Source organism: Dermacentor variabilis, chromosome 3 (genome assembly GCF_050947875.1).
Source record: "Dermacentor variabilis isolate Ectoservices chromosome 3, ASM5094787v1, whole genome shotgun sequence".
NCBI classification, from domain to species: Eukaryota; Metazoa; Arthropoda; class Arachnida; order Ixodida; family Ixodidae; genus Dermacentor; species Dermacentor variabilis.
This window is the reverse complement of record NC_134570.1, coordinates 116,204,268-116,228,468: the sequence shown is the minus strand read 5'-3', so window position 1 is coordinate 116,228,468 and position 24,201 is coordinate 116,204,268. Positions and strand designations below refer to the sequence as shown.

At 46.0% G+C, this 24,201-nt stretch overlaps 1 protein-coding gene across 1 annotated transcript in view; it reads right to left on the bottom strand.

The window, feature by feature from the left end:
* The window catches only part of LOC142574702 (uncharacterized), a 45,265-nt gene that overhangs the window by 4,412 nt on the left and 16,652 nt on the right, over window positions 1-24,201 (bottom strand). The window contains exons 3-4 of the mRNA XM_075683730.1: window positions 16,161-16,618; window positions 164-530 (exon numbers count right to left, since the gene is read on the bottom strand). Coding sequence (XP_075539845.1) covers window positions 164-530; window positions 16,161-16,618 — 825 coding nt within the window. The remainder of the gene's footprint in view (window positions 1-163; window positions 531-16,160; window positions 16,619-24,201) is intronic.

Below are 24,201 nucleotides of genomic sequence, written 5' to 3'. Positions count from 1 at the left end.
CTCCGTATAGATTATTTTAGGTAGATTAGGTCGGAAATGTCCACTCGTGCTTTACAGGATGCCTCATAATCGTTGCGTCACCTCGGAAAAGTGTTAAGCAAGAAGACGTCAATGTAGCAGCCGTGGTACAGCCGGGTCAGGTAGGACGAAATGCGCGAGGGACTGAACAGCTCATCGGTAGAGGGGGCTCGTACACGGTGCACTTGCTGAAGCTGCCGCCGGCCAGCACGGGTATTGCGACGTCCTTCCAGCCCTGGACACCGAGGTTACGCAGGTCGTCGGGCGGCTGGCACCAGTGGTCTACGGGACGGCCGATGAGGTAATAGGCGAACGACTGCAGCAGCACCACAGTGACAGCGACGGAGGTGCTGACCAGGATGATCCGCTGGTACCGCCCGTGACCCAGGATGACGTAGACGTTCTGCTGGATTAAGTCCCGCGTGTCCACGTGTGCGAAGCCTTCCAGGAGCGAAGTGGACACCGTCTTGGGAGTGGCCTCTTCATGAGCAGCCGCTTTCGCCGACATGATACTGATCACACAGCATGAAAAGTCCTATCAGCCGGCAAAGAATCAGAAGCGTTTGGAGGTATGGTCTTCTTCTTCTTCTTCTTCTTCTTCGTGTTCCACTTCTTCGTCTAATTTTACTTCTAGTGTCATGCATGCATCCACAGCTGCGAGTTGAAGGATTTGTGGAAGGGATCTCTGCGACGATTATTATATTCTTGTTTCACACATCAGGTGCAACGCTGTGGAGACTAGACGGACTTTTTGCAGTGGCTGCGTCAGCCCTTGGAAATAAGTCGATGTTCTTTAACGCAATTGTGGGAAAGTGTTCTTTGTATACGCTCAGTATTGAAAGTGTTAATCATTAGAAACAATCTGTGGTATACGGCTATGTAAGGCGTTGTTTTAGACCAATTTGTTTTTCATTGCGTTTCTTTTTCACCTTTCTATTGGCAGCCCGTCGCGGCATTCTCACGTGCACGCTCGAGCTAGCGAACTCCGCTGGCGCGTAGCGAAGCATGCATAGAACGCGCGCACTGACACACACACACACATTCGTTACCGAGCTTCTTGTGTAGGTTCCACAGCGTTGCACCTGATGCCCGAGACGTAGTGTAGGAATGGTGAATAAATCACACTATAGGCGCGACAGAATGCTTTACTTGGTGAAACCATGAGTGACAGCTGGAGCAGGCACTCTAGACCAATTGTTTTTTCTTCGACTCCCTGAAATCCCCGCCAACATTCAGTGTTGAATGATGGCGCAATCAAGGCAGTCTATGATTATCGCTAAAGCGTGCGAATACATCACAAGAAACCATTATTATTTTGATGGCAATTATGTACGAACACTCGAGGCTCATTCCCGCCGCCCCGGCGTGCTGTCGCGCTCTTGACGGAACGGGCGTGACTTGTGTTGTACGACTTAAGTTGTCATTCGAGACGCGGAGTTCACTTGGTTGAAAGAAAGATAAAGCAGACCCGACTGACCGCCAATGCTCCTGCGAATTGGATCGATGGTGGAGCCGGGAGACCGGTCAGCGTTCCGGTGCTGGCATGGATGCTGTGCGCATGCGCACTGTATGTACACTAGAGCATGCCTGCTCAGTTGGTGTGCGTATGCACTTAGCCGAACGGAGAGCTTTAGCATCCAAGTAACGTTATGCAATTTTTCATTGGGCACTTATTGACGCCAACCGGTTCCGATCACTCTCATTTAGGGGGGCATGAGGTGCGATGTCTGGAACACCTGTGATGGCGCTCGTCACACGCCACCATTGTGACGCGCCTGTGACTGCAAGGGCGCTGTTTCTCCTACCCACCAGGAGCGCCCTCGCGAATAACATCACGCGGAGATGGTGCCCTCGAGTAAAAGAATATCGTCCTTGAAGTTCAACAGGAACGCTACACCTTGCCATCAATGTCAATGCTTAGCCTTTCGGCCGAAACTGTCTCGTTTCTCAAAGAAAAGACGCTAGAAGATTATTAACAGTGTAATATCTCTTTAACCTTTTATCTTATATTAGAAGGAAAAAGTTGGAGGACGCTTAAACTTCACTTTTAAGAGTGGAATGCCATAGCAATCAAAGATTTCTGAATGCTTCTCGCGCTTCGCGCGAGGCGTTCAGGGGTGAGGCGTTACATGAAAACGCTGTTGCATCGAATTAATTGTGATGCGCTGGAATATTTGATGCTCCGCTGTCGCATTCATGTAAACACGGCCAGTGGCGTATCGCGTCGCATTTCTAGCGCATCGCATTCATGTAAAGAGCGGCAATGCGCTAGGAAGGCTTATCGGATTAATGCGCCAGGTGAAGGTAGACATACGGGCACGCGTCGACTCGCATATGTGGGGCTACGTTCCCGGGAGAGTTAACGCGCTACATGTAAACGGCGTCCCACCGCCTTTCCCAAATGCGCTGGAAAATGTGATGCGCTACCGTCGCATTCATCTAAGCGCTGCTTGGGAGTCTTTTGTTTGAGCCGCTTCGCCGTGATACGGACGATCACAATTAAATTTTTGCGTGAGTAATAATTTATTCCGGCGGACCGCCGTTTCAGTTCCTATTGGGACAGAGCTACTGCGCCTATCGCAGTCATCTAAGCCATGCTTTTCCTCTTTCTTGCGATAGCAATAGTGTGGACACTCCAGGCACCATCGCCGCCGCCGTGTTGTCATGATATCAATGCTGACATGCTGCCAGCGCATCCAAAGTTAGGTCAGCAGATGCGGGTGAGACGCGCATTGCATTTCGCCGCAAAATCGAAGAAGCCAAGCAGACGCATCCTCACGCTCTAGTCGGATAAGCTTTTTGCCTTCCGCTGTTGTAATGCGCTGTGTGCTCACGAACACTATCGCTCGTATACTGTGCTGGTGAGTAGCCCGAGTAGAACGGACAGTACCTTTGAAGCTACAAAAGCTGAAGGTTGTGCTTCTGTGGCGCCTCGCACAGCATCTATAAGACTTTGCTGGCCGTATAGTAGTTTTCTAGGTAAAGAATGATTGATACCAATACTGAGACGCTCTCAGATAGGTGGCTCTAAAATAAAAGCAAACACGTATATTTATATCCCCCCTCCCGCTATGATACTATTAAAGAGAACGCCGATTTATGTAATAAATACATAATTAATAAATATCTCATAAATAAATAAATGAACAACACCGACAACAAGAAAGTAAGCGTCATTCGAAATTATACCGCGGGAAAGTTGAGGAAGCAGAAAAGAATGGCCACATCATAAAATCAGCGAAAAGAAAACTTGGCATACGACATGATAAGATGTATACAATGAAAGATAAGCAGGATATAGTCATCGGCAGTGTCGATTATATAATAAAAGCACCAGAATAACTCTATACTGACCTGTACAGTCCTCAGAGCGGCCACGCTACCTTCATTTCAAGTAGCGATGAACTGGATACCGAGGCTCTTTCTATAACTAGACATGAATTTAGAAGGCCCTTTCAAGACATGAGCCGCGGAAATGCGGCTAGAGAACATGGCATAACAATCTATTTAATCAAAGATGGAGGAAATGCCATGCATGAAGAGCTTGTGGCGCTTTATGCGCAATTCCTCATGACGTGAAGTACACCAGAGTGCTGGAAGAATGCCAACGTTATATTTACCCAAAATAAGAAATACGATAAAGCATTCAGAAATTATAGGCCTATTAGCTTGCTTTCAATATTGTATAAAAAATTCACGAATACACTTACCAATAGAATCAGGGCGACACTTGACTTCAATGGAACAAGAGAAAGGGCTGTGTTCAGGCAGGGACATTCTACAGTGGATCACCTCCATGTCATAAATCAGGTACGCGAGAAATCTGCAGAGTACAATTATTGTTCCCATATAGTTTTCATAGCTTATGAAAAGGCATTTAATTCAGTAGATATTGTTAATAGGAGTCAAATAGGAGTCAGTGATATGTTAATAGGAGTCAAAATTGCATTGCGTAATCAAAGACTATAGGAGGCATAGGAGAACCCTTGGGAAGTATCTTCGAAGACTACACAGCTGCCTTGATTCTCCACAACTAGAAAGTTATGTATCAAGAAAGCGGTCAGGCAAAGACACACAATATCTTCAATTCTCTTCATTGCATGCTTAGAATTAGTATAGAAGAGGTTATAGAGGGAAGCTTTAGGAGTGAGGATCATTGGCGAATATCTCGGCAACCTTACGTTTGTATACCCCATTGTACTGTGCAGCAACACTGGAGACAAACTACAACAAATGATTGGGAAACTTAACAGAGGAGGTACAAACACAAGATTGAAGATTAATACGGAGAAGACCATCATAATTTTCAATAACTTGGGAAGGGAACAAGAATTCAGGATCGCCAGTCAGCCTTAGTGTTTGTACAGGAGTGCATTTAGCTAGGTCAATTACTCATAGGGGCCCTGATCACGAGAAGGAAACTTCTAGAGGAATATAAAAAAAGTTGCAGTTTCGCCCGAAAGGCGATGCTTCGATATTGCGACAGCGAATTAGTTGCCATCTAGCTATATGATGTAAGAATACTAGCTTTATCGGCCATATAAACTAGTAAAAATAGGCATATTAATTAAATTGACAAGCATGGTGTCACGCGTGCACATCCAAACATGATCAGTTCTCTTTCGCTTACCGCTAAAACTCGCTGTCAATACGCTGGAGTCATGAAGCCCGGCAGCAGCAGCACATTTGTGCTGCGTCTCGCATCAACGCTAGCTTAGCGGCGAAAACACAGCGCACGGCCGCCCGCGCCACCTGGATTAAAAATTGGGAGGATGCTTAAGCTTCGCCATCAAGAGCGGAACGCGATAGCGTTATCGCACGCCATTCGCACCGCCCACTCATTCGCTCGGCATGCTCTTGAGTCAAGACGAAACGTGCGCCTGAGCAATCGGAACGAACCAAAGAACTCGGTGTCTCGGAGCGAGAAAAGATCTACGCGAGTCAAACGTCGTGATTGGCACGGGCAGCTGGGCCGCGACGCGCCATCAAGGCGGACGCGATCACGGGGCAGACACCTCGATGGGATCGTCTTCTATCTCGCTTGGGAGCACCAAGTCCTGGGGGCCCCAAGACTCCTCGCCAGCAGCACGGCACACATCGCAGAGAACGCCTTCCTACCAGATGCGCTACGGCGCAGCGATCACGTCAGAGGCGTCCCGCGACGGTCGCTGCACCTAGGAATCGCGATGGGAGCGGAAAAAGGAGCCGCGTCGCCTAAACACGGGGGTTCGAGTGACGCACGCGGGAAGTTGGAAGGGGAAAGAGTGAGAAAACTTATTAAACGCAAAGGTATTGGGGCATCCTCGCACCGGTCCCTGCACGGCCCCAATGCACTCAAACGAGACGAAGGGGAGAAGCGGGCGAGTGGCGCGCCGCCTGTTGGGGCAGCGCCGTACATCGCGAGGAGGGGGTCTTCTGTGTTTGCTACAAAATGGCACTGCGTGTGCGCCAAGCGCAGAAGAAATGTAGCGGAAAGGTGATTCATTACGCCTTTAACTGCGACTTCTGTAATTTACATGCTTATAATTACCGGTATACACCGCAGTATAACTTTCTACGGCACGTTTATAAGGCAACACCGCATTCACTACAGGCGCTTTTCTCCCGCTCTGAAGCATCGAGCTCATGGCTGTGTGGTAGCGTCCTCGTCTCACAATTCGGAGACCCTGGTTCGATTCCCACCGAGCCCATCTTGCAAGTTGTCTTTATTTATGAATTGCCTTCCACTATTTTTCGCTCACAGCCAACTCTGTCGACACCGGCTTTTCTGCGACACGAGCTCCTTAAGAGGAAGCTTTAGCTGGGGCCCAACTCCGACGCGGCCGATTCAAATACATGTAAAACGCAAAAACGTTTTTATGAGATAACCCCTGGACCGATTTTGATGAAATGTGTCGCATTTGAAAGAGAAAGTTAAATTCTAGTGACTGTCGGAAGCGGAATTTCGATTTAGGGCTTGAATTTTCTTAAAACGATTTTCAAGTATTTGACCGTTTGAAAAAAATAGAAGCACGAAGTTTATAAATTCATAGCTCTGCATCAAGAACCGATATCGCGGTTCTGCAAACGGCATCCATTAGATCATTCAAAGCGGACAAATTCAATATGTCATTTTACATCTTACGTGAATTTGTTACGTTGGTTACAACGGTTTTGCAAAAGTTGTATTTCTCTATTATTAAATTTTTTTATATTCATGTGTAACATATCAATTTTGTCCGCTTTAAATGTACTATTAGATGCAATTCACAGAATTGTATTATCATTTTTCGTTGTTGAGTTACAGAGTTGTAAACTTGATAGTTTTGTTTTTTGAAAATTTCCGATTTTTGCCAATTTTTAATAAAAAATTGACAATCTAACTCAAAAATTCGAAACCAACAGTCACTAGATTTTAAGTTTGTCCTTTAAATGCAACAAACCTCGTGAAATTTGGTGCAGTACTTGCCGAGAAAAACGAATTCTCCTTTTACATGTATTTAGATAGGAGCACTCGAGCTAAAGCTTCCTCTTAACGCTGTCGCGTTAAAACTCGGTCGCCCCTCCCCTCCCTACCTTCCCTGCGGATCCTTGCGCGCGACGCAGGACGGCGCGTTTCGTCCCCGCTTCCTGCGCTCTAGCGCGCGACATTGAGCCGCATTCGCCGGCTCACCCTCGCACGCATTTTCACTCGCACATCAGCAATAATGCCCATGGAGTTTATACGGAAACCTACGGTGATGGCGACGCCAACGGCGCCCGAGGTGTCTCTGTAATTGGTATTGCAATGGGACGGGTTCGAGCGCATACGGCAGGCATTAACAAATCCTTACAACTGTCGTTCAAAAGAGAAGTACAGTAATTGCATTCTACCGGTGCTAAAATATGGGGTAGAAACTTGAAGGTTAACAAAAAGAGGCTCGAGAACAAGTTAACGACCACGCAAAGTGCGGTTGAACGAAAAATGTTAGACATAACGCTGAGAGACAGGAAGATAGCGGCATAGATCAAAGTGCAAAGGGGGGCACCTGACATTGTAGTTGACATTATGAAAAAGTTCCGGTAAGGGTAGCCCATGTAATGCGTAGGGTGGATGACAGGTGGGCCTTTAGAGTTGTAGAATGGGCGCTACGCAAAGAGAAGCGCAGTCGAGGACGGCAGAAAGCTAGGTGAAGTGAAGAAATTAGTAAATTTGCAGGGGCAATTTGGTATCGGCTAGCGCAAGACAGAGGGAAGTGCAGATCCCACGGAGAGGCCTTCGGCCTGCAGTCGACATAAAAATGGGCCGATGGGGATGATGCAATAAAGAAATTGTGAGAAAGCTTTAACGCATCTCCTGCCTAACTCAGCACAGCTGACCACTGTTCCTTCCGCCTATTCCGCGATGCCTGGCATAATGACCCACGTGCTGACTTTCAGGACCTGCGTCCGGGAGGACTCCCGCCAAAGAGCAAAACTGAACTTCCTGGCCCAAACGGGGCTGCATTCACGGAAGTTTTTTTATTATGCGACCATGCTTTAAAACTCTCCAGGTCACAGGAGGGCAGGTCCGAGAGAGGCGACACCTTTATTTTGGTATGCGGTTACTACCAGACACCTCACACTAACTCTAGTAGCAGCGCGACTACTCCGGCTCAGAGGGTTGCGTCAGCTCAAAAGCGGAATGTAGCGATTCCTCGTACTCAAAAATGTCGCTAATATATATATATATATATATATATATATATATATATATATATATATATATATATATATATATATATATATATATATATATATAACAAAAGAGCAAACACGACAAACATGACGTGTGTGAAAACACGTTCTTTTTTAGTGTCGGACGTGTCGACCGGTGTACAGTAATTGTGCACCCCACAAATTGAGGCTCTTATGGCGATTAAAGATGGACTCCGTGGGCATCGTTCCCTCGCGCATCGTGCATGCTTCCAGCTCGTTTGTCTTCAATGTATAACCATATCAATTTACTGCTTAATAATTATCCGCATTTGTACCAAAGGCTGCCGATGTTCTGTTACATGTCACTGACGAACCCAAGCCGAAACACTAACAGCTGCCAAACACCGGACAAAATTGTTTCAGTAGGTCTATATAAATCAAGTGAAGCAACATTGTACTGTGTTTGGCAGCTGTTAGTGTTACTATAACAAGAAACGAGGTGGAAGTCATTATTACAGGAGACACGTCGACGAAATTTCAAGCTTACGCATTAGTAAACATGCATGTATTCATACATCAAAGCATTTTACACTTAATTTGTTGCTGGACACAGCTGCTACATACAGTAACACATGCATGGGCGATAGCTGATACTTCTTCAAATCGTGCCATTTCCATTTTTCCCTTGCAGACATAAAGCTTGAGAACACAGGTGATGTCATCATCATAGGCACGGGGCAATTAGCACATGGTGCTAGGCGTGAACCACAAAGAAAGATAATGTCTCTTGATTCCGATAAGACATACCTCTGCACCTAACGGTCAACTGTAACAACAGATTACGCTATACAAAAGTTGTTCGATTTTGACGGTTAACGTGAACGACGCGGAAAGACATATTTGGCGACGATCACTAAACCAGAAGCGGCTTCTACACAATGCGAATATTGAAGCGTAGCTCCGTCCGACAGCGGCACTTCAATGTTCCAAGGCTAATGGAAGTTGGCTGCGACAAGGAGGCAGTCCTGTAGATGCCCACATGTGAGGACATATTTCCAGGACATACTGCGGGAAGTCGACAATATGAATGCCTCTTTTGAACGCTTGTACACAGGGGCCCACTGTTGAAGCGGACACTTGAGTGCAGCGAACGTGCGAGATTACTTGTGGTTGTTAGCTGTGGCTCCTTTAGACACACCTTTGTAGTGCAATGGTATTGGTGTGCAGCCAAATGCAGCAAGGGCGCAAGCAAAGTGAGAGCGTAACATTTGAGTGCTCACTTTAGCAATGGACCGCACTGTAGGGTAAAACTGTTAAACGCGTGCGCTTAATTGAAGGGTCGTGCCAGTTTATAACTCAAAAATAGTAACGGCTTGTGACAAAGTTTACCAAGATCCTAGTAACCGTCGTCAGTAACTGCACAGGTAACACCATTTACAGCGGGAACGCGGTTGTACATACGGCTAGCACCGGTAGAATGTTTATGAACCATACATAGCAACGACAGCGGTCTAGTGGTATTTGCTACACAACTAACTTACCGGGAGCTGTTTTGTTTACAAAGGGCACTTCCATTGCAAAGAAAGGATTAGGTCGCTTGTTTACTGAAAGTGGATTACAAACACGTTTGCGAACAAAAAAAAAACAACGACAAGAAAACGGGAATCGCTATAACACATAGTTAGATTTAACGGCGATCAAATGACGGCACCAAAGGGTTTAGCCTGGCAGGATCGGGTACCGTGTAATAGACTACACTGCACAAAAAAGGAAAGGAAAAGGAAAACCGACAAAGATGAACGACGCATCGCACGGTACAATGTTGATTCTGAGATCGACCTTATGTGTATACACGGGGCGATCACTTTTAAGTTTCCCGGGATTTTCAAAAGTTGCCTGTCGCATCTAGCACAATTCTTGTACTTCAGCTGGCTTACTTGAAGAGGCGAAGATTACTAGAAAGAAAAATCGAAACACATATTCAGCTAAATAAAAAGACACTAATTAATTTTACTTGGCGGCACATATAGCACTTTACAAATTGTAGCCGGTGAGTTTCCCTTTCCGTATCCCCTTCAAATGAATCTCCAGGATCACACATGTTTCGATATATTGCCCAAAATGTGGTATGAAATACATGTGCGCATCAGTTATTTCACGCTTCAATATATAAAGAAGTTTTTGGTAAAAAAGGCAAGTGAAAATCAGTGCAATTTTAACCCTTTACTACACCTTGTTGCAATTACGCAACATTCCGATGAACGGCATCAAAAACAGAAGCAAAGTCCGTTTGGAGCTGCCTGTACACGTTGTTGCATTTTCGCAGCATTCGTCTGAAAAACGCGCGGCCTTGTGCTGCCATCTGTGCTCATTGTTCGCATCTTCTACCAAAATAAACGTGGCGGATTCTGTGCGCGTGCGCGAGCAGTGATACAGGTAAGTTTTGCCAATAGTAAACGTATTTCTCCATAAGACAAAACGAAAAAAAATTCTTACGCTAAGCTCCACATCCTCCTGACTCTGTAGATAAAAAGAAGAAAAACATTATCTCGGAATAGTTTCTTCCTGGCGACGGAACGTCGCTATGTTGCGCAAATGCAACAACGTGTACATGCTTTATTTTCTTCGGAAAAATAAAATGGTCCCAAACCTTTTATGGCCGAGCAATTCCTTCTCATATTCAATGCAGCGACTTTTTCAGGAGTGACGACATACACGAGTGTAAGTCCCTTTCGATTCAATATGTGTGCAAGATGCTTTCTGGGCGAATTTCATTTCTTTTTCAAAAGGATGCGGAGCATCCGCACGCAGGCGTGTCGCGTCGTCACGGGCACAGCCTTCCGTCTGTGCTTCTATGTTCTTAATATTTACAATAACGCGAAAACACTGCATCGTTTCCTGGCAGCACGGGAATCTGCATGACGTACTGCACGAAGTGTGGGAACCACCTCTGCTACGCAAGCTAGTACAATTGTTTCTTTTTGTTCCACACTAAATAGTAGGTGCACCAATGACTGTCACGTGCAAATAAACATATGAGTATGAATCGCACTAAGTCTATCTTTCACCTTCGACTTCATTTGCACGTTGTTGTAAGTACGCAACATAAACCTTTTTCTGCAAATTCAAACCACACAAATTCGCTAAAATTAGCTTCCATGGGAGTACAGCTACTGTTATGCTTTCCTACAACTCCATGGATAATATTTTGAGGAAACAAAAACCTGTGCAGTAAAGGGTTGAGGAGAGTTTGATGGCACATATCCCAAAACTGGTTTCATACTCGAATGTCAATCCAAGTAGATAAATCTTGCAGTCGCGCCAGCTACAATTCGCAAATTGCAATATGTGTCATAAAGTTATACATTAAATAGGTAACTCGTCATTTTCTTTATATTCTAATAAGTGCTTCAATTTCTGGTGCCCCTAATTGTCACCTCCGAATATTACAGCTGAAGGAATAAAATTATCGGCAACAGGCGATTTTTGAAAATTCAAGAAAACAAAAAAATGACGACCCCGTATCTCCATAGCCATGATGGTCACAGGTTGCACCGGTGGGAACTTATGTCTTTGGACACATCAACAAATTCATGAAGCTATATTTGTAGAAGGTACAGTCTGCACAAAAGTGCGCCACAACACAGCACATGACGATATATATAAGGACTATAGTTTATCAAACCATCCCATTAACACAGCAACAACACAGATAACAAACCATGGGTGGAACAGGAAGTGCCTTTTACTAAGCGCTCTGTAAAACCTTGTAACTGTTTAATAAAGGTATCTCCTTCCATGTCCGAATGATCCAAGCGAGTAAGCAGGTAGTTTCGAAGTAGTACTGGGTAGTAAAATATGGTAACGGTGCCAAATACAACATTTTTTTCTAACACTGTGGAAAGTTTTACAGAAGCACGGCCCTGCTACCTTGCAGAATTTATGCTAATACTACTGAGGAAGTAAAACAGCGCGCAAACCTTAACTATGGGGTGGGTACATTGCATGAAAGTCACGTGGCAGCTGAGAATTAAATCAACACCTTTTGTCTTTTGAATGCGCCAGACGCAATAACAAGGATTTAAGGATTACGTGCGTCATAAGCAGCCACTAGTATATAATTCGTACGCACTGAGAACAAGGAAACAAAGGTGAAAAGCTTGCGCCCACAAAAGCAATACAGCAGAAGGTATGCGAATGAACTAATAACCAATGACAACAAAATCAATTTAGCTAAAGATAGCAAAAACCTGGGAGTAGGCGAAAAAAAATCGAAGCTACGTGTTCTTTAATCAGCCCGCATATATTCGATGCTCTTGAGTTATTGCGATTGCGTTTTGCACATCGGCATCGGTGAGGCTAGCAAAGGGGAGCCAACACTTTCCTCTTGGGAACAGCAGGCCTCCGGCCGTTCTCGGAACGGGAAGACTTCAAACGTGAAAGCCAGGTAACGTACGAATTTCACCAGGAACATAGACAATGCCATCTGGGAGAATACCGAACTAAACGTTGGTAGCGACCATTACATTCTTTCCATTACGGTACCCTCCAGAGGCTACAAGCGCAATAAGGTGAAAATTAAGCACACTAGATGGGACGCTTTCCGGTATGTTCGCAATAGACGCGAACCCGCAACCATTACAAACCTTGAAGAATGGATATCCACTCTTCTCAAAGACGCAGCTAACTCGACCACGGAGGTAGACCAGGAGGAGGACGGCCCGGCTCCAGATGCTAAATTGGTCCATCTATGGTCTGCGCAGCGGAGTTTGCAGAAGCGCTGGCTCGCGCAGAAACACAACCGTGGCCTACGCAGACGCATCGCGCAACTGGAACGGGATATCGAGAAATACTCACGAAAGCTCAGTCAGGAACACTGGCACCAGCTATGCGACCGCCTTAATGGCCAGCTAGGGTGCAAAAACACCTGGTTCCTGCTTAAACACCTACTTGACCCTAGTCAGACTAAAACAGCATCACAAAAGAACCTTCAGAGGATCATACACTCTTTCCCGGGAGATAATGATGCCCTTTTTGAAGCTCTAAAAAACCGCTACTTTAATACAAGCACCGATATTCCTCTACCCGTAGCTTATACCGGAAAGGAAAACAGGGAACTAGACAGCGACATTATGGAATCTGAAGTACGTGCTGTCCTAAACAACATCAAGACAACAGCGGCGGCTGGCGAGGACCGCATCACCAATAAAATGCTACGGAACCTAGACGATCAGTCGGTTACCGAAATCACAAATCTTTTCAACATCCACTGGAAAGAGGGAACTATACCCACCAGCTGGAAACATGCAAACGTAATTTTCATACCCAAACCAGGCAAGAAGCTGGAGCTAGAGAATCTCCGCCCTATCTTCTTAACCTCTTGCCTGGGGAAGCTTATGGAACACGTCATTCTTAACAGGCTAAACGAGTACACTGAAAGCAATGGGCTGCTGCCCCATACGTTGATAGGCTTCAGATCAAATCTGTCCACTCAAGACATTATGTGGCAAATACAGCACGATATCCTACATCCGGGCCCTATAAGAGCCACCCGTACAATTCTAGGGCTGGACGTGAGTAAAGCGTTCGACAATGTGTCACATGCTTCAATACTCACAAATCTAGCCCAAATGAATGTCGGGAAGCGCACTTATAGCTATATTACAAGCTTTCTCAAGGATCGCACTGCAGAAATACATTTTGGGGACATTAAAAGCGGACAATTTCAATTAGGTACAAGGGGCACCCCTCAGGGTGCGGTCCTCTCCCCCTTCCTTTTCAATGTGACCATGCGAAACCTGCCTCCATTACTGGAAAGCATCCCGCATATCAAACACTCCATCTATGCAGATGATATCACCATCTGGACCAATAGCGGTTCCGATGGAGAAATCACGGAAGCATTACAAGCGGCCGCGGATACCGTACAAAATTTTGTGCGACAGAATGGTCTAGCGTGCTCGCCGACGAAATCGGAGCTTCTCGTCATCCGTGATAAATCAACCAAACACGCCACCGAAAGGGACGCCACCTTCCCTATACGAGTCAGTATGGAAGACGGCCCAGTTCCGCCCGTACTGACTATAAGAGTCCTGGGCATGTTAATTCAACATAACACCGATAATTCTGAGGCGATTGTTCGATTACGGACGACAGCCCGCCAAATATGTGGCCTAATCAGACGAGTAGCCACACGACACCGCGGTATGGAGGAGGCTGATATCTGCCATTTGACGCAGGCTTTCCTGATCAGTCGCGTCGTGTATTCCTTCCCTTACTACCACCTACGCCTTTCTGACAAGGAAAAGGTTAACAGCGTCATTCGCACAGCTCATAAAGCTGCCCTTGGTCTCCCGAGGTATGCGAACACTGAACGATTACTTGAGCTAGGTATATACAATACCCTAGACGAACTCGTGGAGGCCCATAAAACAGCCCAACGTGAACGACTCTCCCGCACCGCAACTGGCAGAGTTATTCTAAGTAAACTCGGGCTGAATCCCGTTGTGAATCCAGCAGGAAGAACAACATTACTCGGTGCGGTCAAAAGCCGTTTGGTTATAAAACCATTACCCAAGAACATGCTCTCTGGGAGACACGACAAGAGGCGGTCTGCCAGAGCCAAGGCCCTTCAGGAAAGGTACCAAAACAACCAGCACACCGCTTATGTCGATGCAGCAAAGCAAAATCACCAAACTTACGTAGTGAGCGTCGTGACCGGAGAGGGAAGTATCCTCAACGCCGCGACCATAAAAACAGCGTCCACCGTGGAAGCGGAAGAGACTGCCATTGCTTTGGCCATCATGAATCCCTCCGTGCAAACAATCATAAGCGACTCCAAAAGGGCAATAGTCAACTTTTCGAGAGGCAGCATAGGCGTATGTGCAGCGCGAGTCCTACGGGACTTTAATAATGAAAACACTGTTGAACTCGTATGGGTCCCTGCCCATTCGGGGAATCAAGGGAATGAGGAGGCGCACTGGGTAGCCCGAGGTCTAATCAACCGGGAGATGTGCCCCTCAGACTCGGATCCCATGGATGAGGCACCGACGACATACCAGGAAATAACAAACTATTACAAGCAAAAAAGGCGAATTTACCCGCCTCCAAACGCAAGCCTCACGCGAGCGCAAGCCTCGATCCTGCGTCGAATCCAAACTAAATCGTTCCCCAACCCACATTGGCTATCCATAATTACCAACGGGCAATGGAACCCAATATGTCAAAATTGCACAAATCAAACATTGGCTACCCAAAATCACATTCTTTGGGGGTGCGAGGGCTTACCCCCTCCCAGGTCGCTCCTGCCAGCTCCCTCACAACAGACGTGGGAAGAGCTGCTCAGAACGCCGGAAGAAAAAGTACAAAAAGCCCTCGTTGCCTGGGCCGAAAGGGTCGCTCCTCGTGAGGGGCCATTCTAGGACTCGGGCCTGCCAGGTCATAACTGAGCAGAGTGTCAATAAAGTTGTTACCACCACCCACCTCTTGGGAACAGGCTGCCGCTGGCGATGCTGCGGCAAAAATTTCGGCCGCGGTACCGCGTTTCGAGCTTGCTTTGCTCGTGCGTTACCCATGCTGCTTGCCCGGTTTGGCTGGCTTGAGGGACTTCTGCGACTCCGTGGTGGATCTCAAAGATGTGTTAAGTGATTCCTTGCGCTGATTTCGCCCAGAACTGGGCGGATTTTAGCGGGCTTCTTCTCGACATAGGCTTCGGGAATACACTGCACCGCTACCGCGCTCGCAAATGCCAGCGCTTTTGTAATGGCTCCAGCGACCAAGAGCTGTTCTTCGTGAAAGGATACTTCGATGTATGTAGCCAGAAGCACGCCAAGCCGGCCGAAGGAGTACGACAGGCAAATCCCCATGCTTCGAATCGTCGTAGGGTACACCTCGGCGGTGTAGGTGTATTTCAGGCACATGGCAATCTCTGACGCCCTGGACGTCATTATCCTCGGCAGAGGAAGTGCGGCGGGCAAGGGCCAATTTGAGAGGACCGTTTGCAGCACGCTTGAGGCACCGAGGAAAGCGAGTATGCCTGACAGAGTTGCGCGGTAGCCTCGTTGCTTCATGCTATAGAAGGCTATGATGAGAATGAGCCCACTGCATAGAAAGGATGCGAGAACCCACAGTTCTTGCAGCGGGGCACCCAAGTCTGAGGCATAAAGTGCAAAGCTCACGCTAAACCACGTCACGAGTGCAGACAATGCGCGCCGCCAAAGGGAAGCCGAACGGAGTACGCTCGTGGTGCCAGCAGTCACCGACGTGGTGTTGGCATCCCGCTTCAGGAGCTGCTGTTTCAACGCGTGTAAAGTTGCTGTGGCCTTGCGAGCTTCTATGCTGTTCATCCGGGCTGCATGGAGTAGGGTGAATTCACCTGCGTAAAGCCATCAAGCGGCAGTCTGCCAAACAGGGGACTCCTCAGGTACCAGCACCAAGAGACCATTATTGCGGTAGCCGTGACGAAGAGTGTTTGTGAGAGCACCCACCTTGGCATGACCGTCGGAAGAAGGTGCACCACCGGAGACGTCACAAGCACGGCGATGCCACCGGCTGTCAAGATATACGGAGCCCGGTGTTGACTTCCGGTCACTTCGTAGAGCATAGTTAAAGCCATCAGCATGGTTGCGCGGGCCATGGCAGCAGTGACAAGGCGCGACAGGATGAACATTCCCACGGAGGGGGGCGCCGCGGTCACCAGCCTGCCTACCAATGTGGAAAGGGCGCAGGTCGACGAGAGAGGTCTGCGACCCATGCGATCTGCGGTGATTCCGGCGATGGGAACGCATAGCATGAGGGCCTGTCCGAACGTGGATTTCGAAAGCGTGTAGAGCCAGTTGTGGGTGCGCACTAAGTTCCACATGCTGATGATATTTTCGCCGTCTTTCTCGGTGCCATAGTCCCACCGTTTGCATGTCACTGCGCTACGCTCGTCCTGGTCTTCTCCCTGAAGAAGAAGGAGAGAAACGAGAAAGTAAATTGCCGCGACGAACCGCTTTCTGACGAACTTCTTAGCAAATGCTCCTTGACGTTGAAAGAAAAGTCCCCACGATCGAAATAAAATTGCTTCGAGAGAAATATTGATCACTGAAAGACTCTTAGGCTTGGTCTCTGTATGCGCCATGCCTCTTCAGCTACCGTGAATTGCATAAGAACAGTGATATCTATGACCATGACGTCCCCATCTGCTATCAAAGGTGAGTCATGGTCTTCTACGCAGAAATGAACGTGCCGCCTATGGAAATATACAACCGGCGGGATCCGACAACAACACATATGAGAATGAAACGGGAATATTTCCTGTCTCTGGTCTTTTCTGTTCGCGTTTTTCCAATTTCCCATTACAAGGGAACGAAAAGCGTTAACATTTGACGAGGGAAAGGTGTGTGCAGATGGCATCGTGGATAGGAAAATAAGAGCTTTCTTCCTTGTGGGTCCATCTGCTCGTTATTTTCTTCTAGAGATGCTTGAAATACTCGGAATTATCTCAGAGCTGCAACGTATGTAACAGTTACATTCACCGGGAAACGCTTGCGGCGAATGCTATGCGCGAACCCGAGCTTTCTGGTTCTCTCCGTTGCTTTCCCTCTACGGACGGCGCCGCTGGTGCTGCTGTGGATGCGCGGAAACAAGCGCCACCTAGTGGTGTTGCAAGGAACCTAGGGGCGCGCGCAGCCCCTGTTGTGATTGGTTTAGTTTTCCCCCACGGCCACGACAAATGCGTTGCGTGGTAAAGGTATGCACTGTAAAACACTAGTGGGCGCATGTTAAAGAAACTCAGATTTTCAAAATTGTTCCGCAGCCCCCACTATGGCGTACCTCATAATCATACGGTGGTTCGGGTGCGCCAAACTCAAGAATTGTTCTATATGATTTTAGATCATACAGTGCCGCCTACGATATTTGAGTGGTTTCATTGTCTCAGTATGATTCCAGTGTTGCTATGAACCTTTTCAAAGGGAACGCCTTGGGCATCGCCATAAGGCCGTCCTTGCTGTGCCAATTGCGCGTGAACGCTCGCGCAAAAGAAATGCAGAAGCCGTCCGCGTCACACTCAAGAATGAGGGCTTTGAACTTTCCTATGAAAAAAGACTATACAAGGTGCTAGATGGATGTGAATCGTGCGCGCTGTCATGTGAAATACGAGCGACTGCCGCTGCAACGTCGCTGTTCGCAGAGGAATTTATTTCTTCTGACGGTGTTTTCCATCAATCACCCTTATTCTAGGCGCGTCCTTCACGGTGGGTATGAGCAATGCTTGACGCTTATCAATTTAATCGTTACGCACACCTTCTTTTGCTGCTCGGGCCATAGAGTAACATAGTCAACGTAAAGAGTGGACACTCCCATAGGCGCCTGCGACCGACTTTGGCACTAAGCGCACCTAGCGGAATCGGGGAAACGCGCTCGCCTCCAACGTGGTCGCGCACACCACCGAGTCTCGGAGGCCCTAATTTCAGTTTCATTCTTTTTTTTTGTAACACATAACGTTGCTTAAATCGAGTGATTTCATGCAGGCGCTTGTGACGCTGTTTATATGTTGCTTCGACGAGCGCGCCAAGATGTTTCACTTCATGTTAGTTTCATTTGAATTCATATTTGTTGTTTCAAGCTGTAACTTAGCGCAACAATCATGCCAACGGTTGAGCAAGTAGAACAATGAGCACGGTTGAGCAAGTAGAAACAATTTTCAATTGTCTCTGTTACATCAGGCGATCAACAGTGAACAGAAGATACAAAGACACCCTTTTTGTAGCGATGTTTTTACCGGTATGGTTTCACTATAAAGTTTATAAAACAATGTTTTGCAGCAAGGGGATAAATACATTTTGCGAACTCGCGTTATTACATTGTGGCCTGACCATTTTATGTATAGCGATCGGTAAACTGGAGGCGGAAATAGCATGGACAGTAAATCTTTGTATAATGTTTTACGCGAACAAGTATTCAGTGGAAAACCGAACTGTCAGGAAACGAACCGCCAAGCAAACTTCTTGCATGAACCGCCACAAGCATAAACGCGAAGAAAAATTTGAAGAAACAGCTAAATGAGGTAACGCGTTAACAAGTGTGACTTGCGTGTATGACCGAATTAGAGGATGCGAAGTATGGCGAAAAAACAAGAAACGAGACACTATTTGCCGCACATAAAGATGTACTAAGCCCAGCTCACCTTCACTAACAGGCCTAAAAAGATTGTCTCGCCTCATGGGCTCAAAAGTTGAAGCCCATATGAAGGTTGCAAAGATACGGTGAAAGCGTTGTATGTATAGCCTAGTACAATGAATAACTTGCAATACATAGTAAACGTTTGTTGCCAAGAACTCGTTGCAGGCTTCGGCTTTCCCAAAAATACAAAGTCGGTGTGGACCGAATGTCTAGGCGTAACTTTGCAGGGCTGAAACCTGTTCTTTCCAATAGTGTGCGCTTCATTTATATGCGTCTAGCGGCACGCCAAGGTGCCTTCGCGGGACATCAGTCCATTTAACGCCTGCAAACTGTTCTGTTGTATAGCACCATGAGCCAAACCGCAAGCCTAAACTTTTTGAGGAGTTCATTCGTGCTCCTGATACACTGCCAATTTATTCTATTGTCTATGCTACCTTTTCAACACTGCACTTATCCGTTCAGAAAAACGCAAGATCATCTGCATAAGCAAGGACTTTTACTTCATTACCCAGTATATTAAAGCCATGTATGTAACTCGACTGAATTACGCTTAAGCATAGCAGTTCCAGGTAAAGGGCGAATAGTAGTGGGGACATCAGGCATCCTTGTTTACCTGATGAGCAAATAGAAACGGGTTCGGAGAGTTGGCCATTAATAACTAAACGAGTAGTACAACACGTGTAGCAAAGGCTAACGCCCTTAAGTACAATTGAGCCAACATTGGCATGCTCCAGAAGAGAAAATAAATAGGAGTGACTGACACGATCAAAAACTTTAGCAACGTCTACCTGGAGCATTGCAAGCTGCTCAGTGGAACCATAAAAGTATTGAAGAAGTGTACGAGCGATATGTATGTTGGTTTCAATTGATGGACCCCTAATTCCACACGTCTGATGGGGACCAATTAGAATTGACATCGTAAATGGCAATCTATTAGAGAAAGCTTTTAGAAAAATTTTGTAATCCACTTTTGACAATACGATTGGTCGGTAGCTTTCAACAGAACGCAGTTTCTCTTTATCTGAACTTTGGGAATTAAAACTGTGTGGGTTTTGCAAAAAGGTTGCGGAAGGGCGTCCACCTCTAAACATATAATAAAAATGTCCAATAATGTGGGACTGATAATTGATTTGGAAGCTTTATAAAATTCACTTAAAAGTCCATCGGGGCCGGGTGTTTTTGACAAAGGGAGCTGATCAATAGCTAGCTCAATTTCTTGGATCGTAAGGCTACCACTGATAACTGCACAGTCGTCATCCTGTAACGGTTTTCCCTTACAAAAATGACTTTAGACTGTCTATAGAAAGTCTATAGACTTTTCATAGACGACCTTTCCTTTCTATAGATTTGGACTTTTGTTGATATAAAGTCTATAGACTGTCTATAGACGAAAGTCGATAAAGTTTCTATTTCTTTTTGTCTATTCGCAGTCTATAGACGGTCTATAGAAAAAAGTCGATAAGGTGTTTGTTTCCTTTTTGTCTGCTTCCCCTCTATAGAATACCTACAGACGAAAGTCGACACAGTCTCTATCTATTTTTGTCCATACTTTGTCTATAGACTTTCTATAGACGAAAGTCGATAGGGTTTCTATTTCTTTTTGTCTACTCGCAGTCTATAGACGGTCTATAGAAAAAAGTCGATAAGGTGTTTGTTTCTTTTTTGTCTGCTTCCCCTCTGTCGAATACCTACAGACGAAAGCCGACACAGTCTCTATCTATTTTTGTCCATACTTTGTCTATAGACTTTCTATAGACGAAAGTCGATAAGGTTTCTATTTATTTTTGTCTATTCGCAGTCTATAGACGGTCTATAGAAAAAAGTCGATAAGGTGTTTGTTTCCTTTTTATCTGCTTCCCCTCTATAGAATACCTACAGACGAAAGTGGATACAGTCTCTATCTATTTTGTCCATACTTTGTCTATAGACTTTCTATAGACGAAAGTCGATAGGGTTTCTATTTCTTTTTGTCTACTCGCAGTCTATAGACGGTCTATAGAAAAAAGTCGATAAGGTGTTTGTTTCTTTTTTGTCTGCTTCCCCTCTGTCGAATACCTACAGACGAAAGCCGACACAGTCTCTATCTATTTTTGTCCATACTTTGTCTATAGACTTTCTATAGACGAAAGTCGATAAGGTTTCTATTTATTTTTGTCTATTCGCAGCCTATAGACGGTCTATAGAAAAAAGTCGATAAGGTGTTTGTTTCCTTTTTATCTGCTTCCCCTCTATAGAATACCTACAGAAGAAAGTGGATACAGTCTCTATCTATTTTTGTCCATACTTTGTCTATAGACTTTCTATAGACGAAAGTCGATAGGGTTTCTATTTCTTTTTGTCTACTCGCAGTCTATAGACGGTCTATAGAAAAAAGTCGATAAGGTGTTTGTGTCTTTTTTGCCTACTTCCCCTCTATGGACTACCTATAGACGAAAGCGGATACAGTCTCTATCTATTTTTGTCCATACTTTGTCTATAGACTTCTATAGACGAAAGTCGATAAGGTTTCTATTTCTTTTTGTCTACTCGCTGTCTGTTGACGGTCTATAGAAAAAGTCGATAAGGTGTTTGTTTCTTTTTGTCTATTTCCCCTCTATGGACTACTTTTAGACGAACGTCGATACAGTGTCTATTTATTTTTGTCCATATACTTTGTATATAGACTTTCTGTAGACGAACGTCGATAAGATTTCTATTTCTTTTTGTCTACTCGCAGTCTATAGACTGTCTATAGAAAAAATTCGATAAGGAGTTTGTTTCTTCTTTGTCTACTTCCCCTCTATATGGACCACCTGTAGACGAAAGCCGATACAGTTTCCATTTATTTTTGTCCATACTTTGTCTGTTAATTGACTCTTTATATTATGGACAATACTCGACAAGGTTTCTATTTTTTCTCTACTCCTGGTGTATTGAATGTCTATAGAAGAAAGTCGATAATATGTAATTCCGAGTTCCCATACCCCCCGCCCTGTGCGAACGCGCTGATATGGCACTGGTTCATGCACGACGGCACCGCAACCCCGGCGCGGCGGGCAAACCGTGCAGACTGCTAGTCTGCGTTCGGTGCAGCTGCACCGAACGAGGATCGCTGCGGAGCTGGCACCGTCCGAGTCACCAAGGTCTTCCAGGCACCCGAAGGCCCTAAACCTGGCTGCTTCCCGGACGTACACTTCGCGAAGACCAGGTGGTGAAGTTCAGATGGTGAAGATGTGGCAAAGGGGGTGAATAAGTGGCGAAAGCCCGCATGACCAGGTGGTGAATTCACCACCTCTGAGTTGTCGTGGTCTTGCATGTCTATAGATTAACAATAGGCAAACATCGTAAACCTGGGCCCAACCCGTGTACGCTGTAACCAAGCGCAGGTACCGGTGGATAATACATAGCTGCATTTGATATAAGCCACTAAAGTTGTATACTGCTGAGATTGCTATAGAGCCTATTTGTAGACTTTAGTATACACATAGTGTATACCTCCGCATTTGTTGACCACATATGATCTACGTAGTCGCTCTCGGCAATCCCAAGACATTCTTCACAGTTGTCGCATCACTTTTGCGGGAGTAGAATAACGGAAGCAAAACGCCGATCCAATTGTTAAAATATATGTTATGAACGCCAGCTTCAGATACAAGTGGATTCGAAACAGGCATCAAGCTAACAGCAAAGACACTCGTAATGTTTGTAGCTGACAACGCGGACTTTGTGAATGTGCCATGAACCAATGTCGCGCATGTGGTGTTCGCGTTGTGTGTCGTCCGATCCTCGGATACTTTTCACATTGTCTTCATATCTCGGCTGCGTCACTAACATCGGGCGACTTTTGTTGCCTAATATCCTGCACTATAAACTCATCAAAGTTTCTTATTCACTTAAGATAGGTGCCAAATTCTCTGAGCCCACCCAGTATTTCGCCGGCGGTATGCCTGCGCAGCCACGCATATGAGTACCTCAATGCTGTACTGATTGCTTTGACCTATCATCGGAACAAAAAATTAGCACTAACATACGTGCGGGCATCACATTTGGCGGTACGCTGGAAGATATGCTACAAATACACTGTATTACTCATCGACGCTGGCAATAATGCGTCTAAAACGTCTGAAGGGCCCCGTAACGGCTTTTACAAACAGCGCATTCATGTTAGCGTTCCAGTCTCGTACGATAGCCCACAGCGCTTGTCATACAACCTGCCAGCGCATATCCTTCGTCCACGAAAAAAATGCATAACGGAAAAGAAAAGCCACCCGTTCCGGCGCGCATGGCGCGCAGAGAGAGAGAAAGAGACAAAGAAAAAAATGAAGGAGGAAAAGGCGCTCACACTCCTCCGAGCGCGCACGCCCTCCAGCGCGGAGCTCCTGCGCATGCTCGGAGCTCTTGCGCATGCGCGGCGGTGCGCCGTCTCAGCGAGTGCGCCAGGCACGTAAACGGTTGTGCCGGTGTGCGGTGTCTCCCTGAACATTGGTATCTGTGTATGCGTGTCTTCTTTGTGGCATCACACGTCAACTACACTCAATGGTAAGCTTTATCAAAGACGTTTTGCGTCAATACCTCATGATTATGTGAGCGCATTTCGTAGCGCGAACCGGCTGCATGTAGCGCAGGCGACTCGGGTATAGTGTCGGTTTGTCGTTGACATGGTTTGATAACGCGCTCTTGTTCTCGCTTCTACTATACGGAATGTTTTACGGCGAGCGATCGCTCGTGCTTGTTGATTTTATCATTATAGTTTAAGTGCGTAAAAAAGGAAGTACACCATGTTTTAACTTGATACTGAGCAACCACTAAGCGGATTGTGTGTGTTGGGCAGCCAGTGTGGTAGATCTCATTTCGTGGCGCTTGATCCGGCCGCGATGAATGCTGCACCGTATGTGTAGTGAAATTCTCGTGACACGCTTTACGTATATATCTCGAAATTGTGTTAACATCAAGAATTTTCAAACAGACAGGCATAGTTGAATAACTGCTAGCGTACTCAGATGAAAGGCCGTGTTTGCGGGGCATGCATCAGCAGTGTGTGCGCTGCCGTTTTCGCATAGTTTAAAGGTAGCAGTATTTTTAAGGTTCCTGGCAACCAATCTAAAGACTTGAATAAATATCTAGTAGAAATCTCTAGATTCACCCAATCTCGTTATATGCAACCACAAACGCTTTTGGAGCATGAAACCTGCGATAAGCTCAGTCACTTGCAGCTTCGCAACTTAGCCGAAAAAATTAGAGAACAATAAATTAGTCGCTCCGGGAACACCTTTACACGTTTCAAACTGAAGGCATTGCCTTTGACGGTAGTTGGAAGATTCGTTTTTTGTCTCTTTTTTAAACAATTTAGCAGCAGAAGTTATCTATCGAGCTATATGAAAA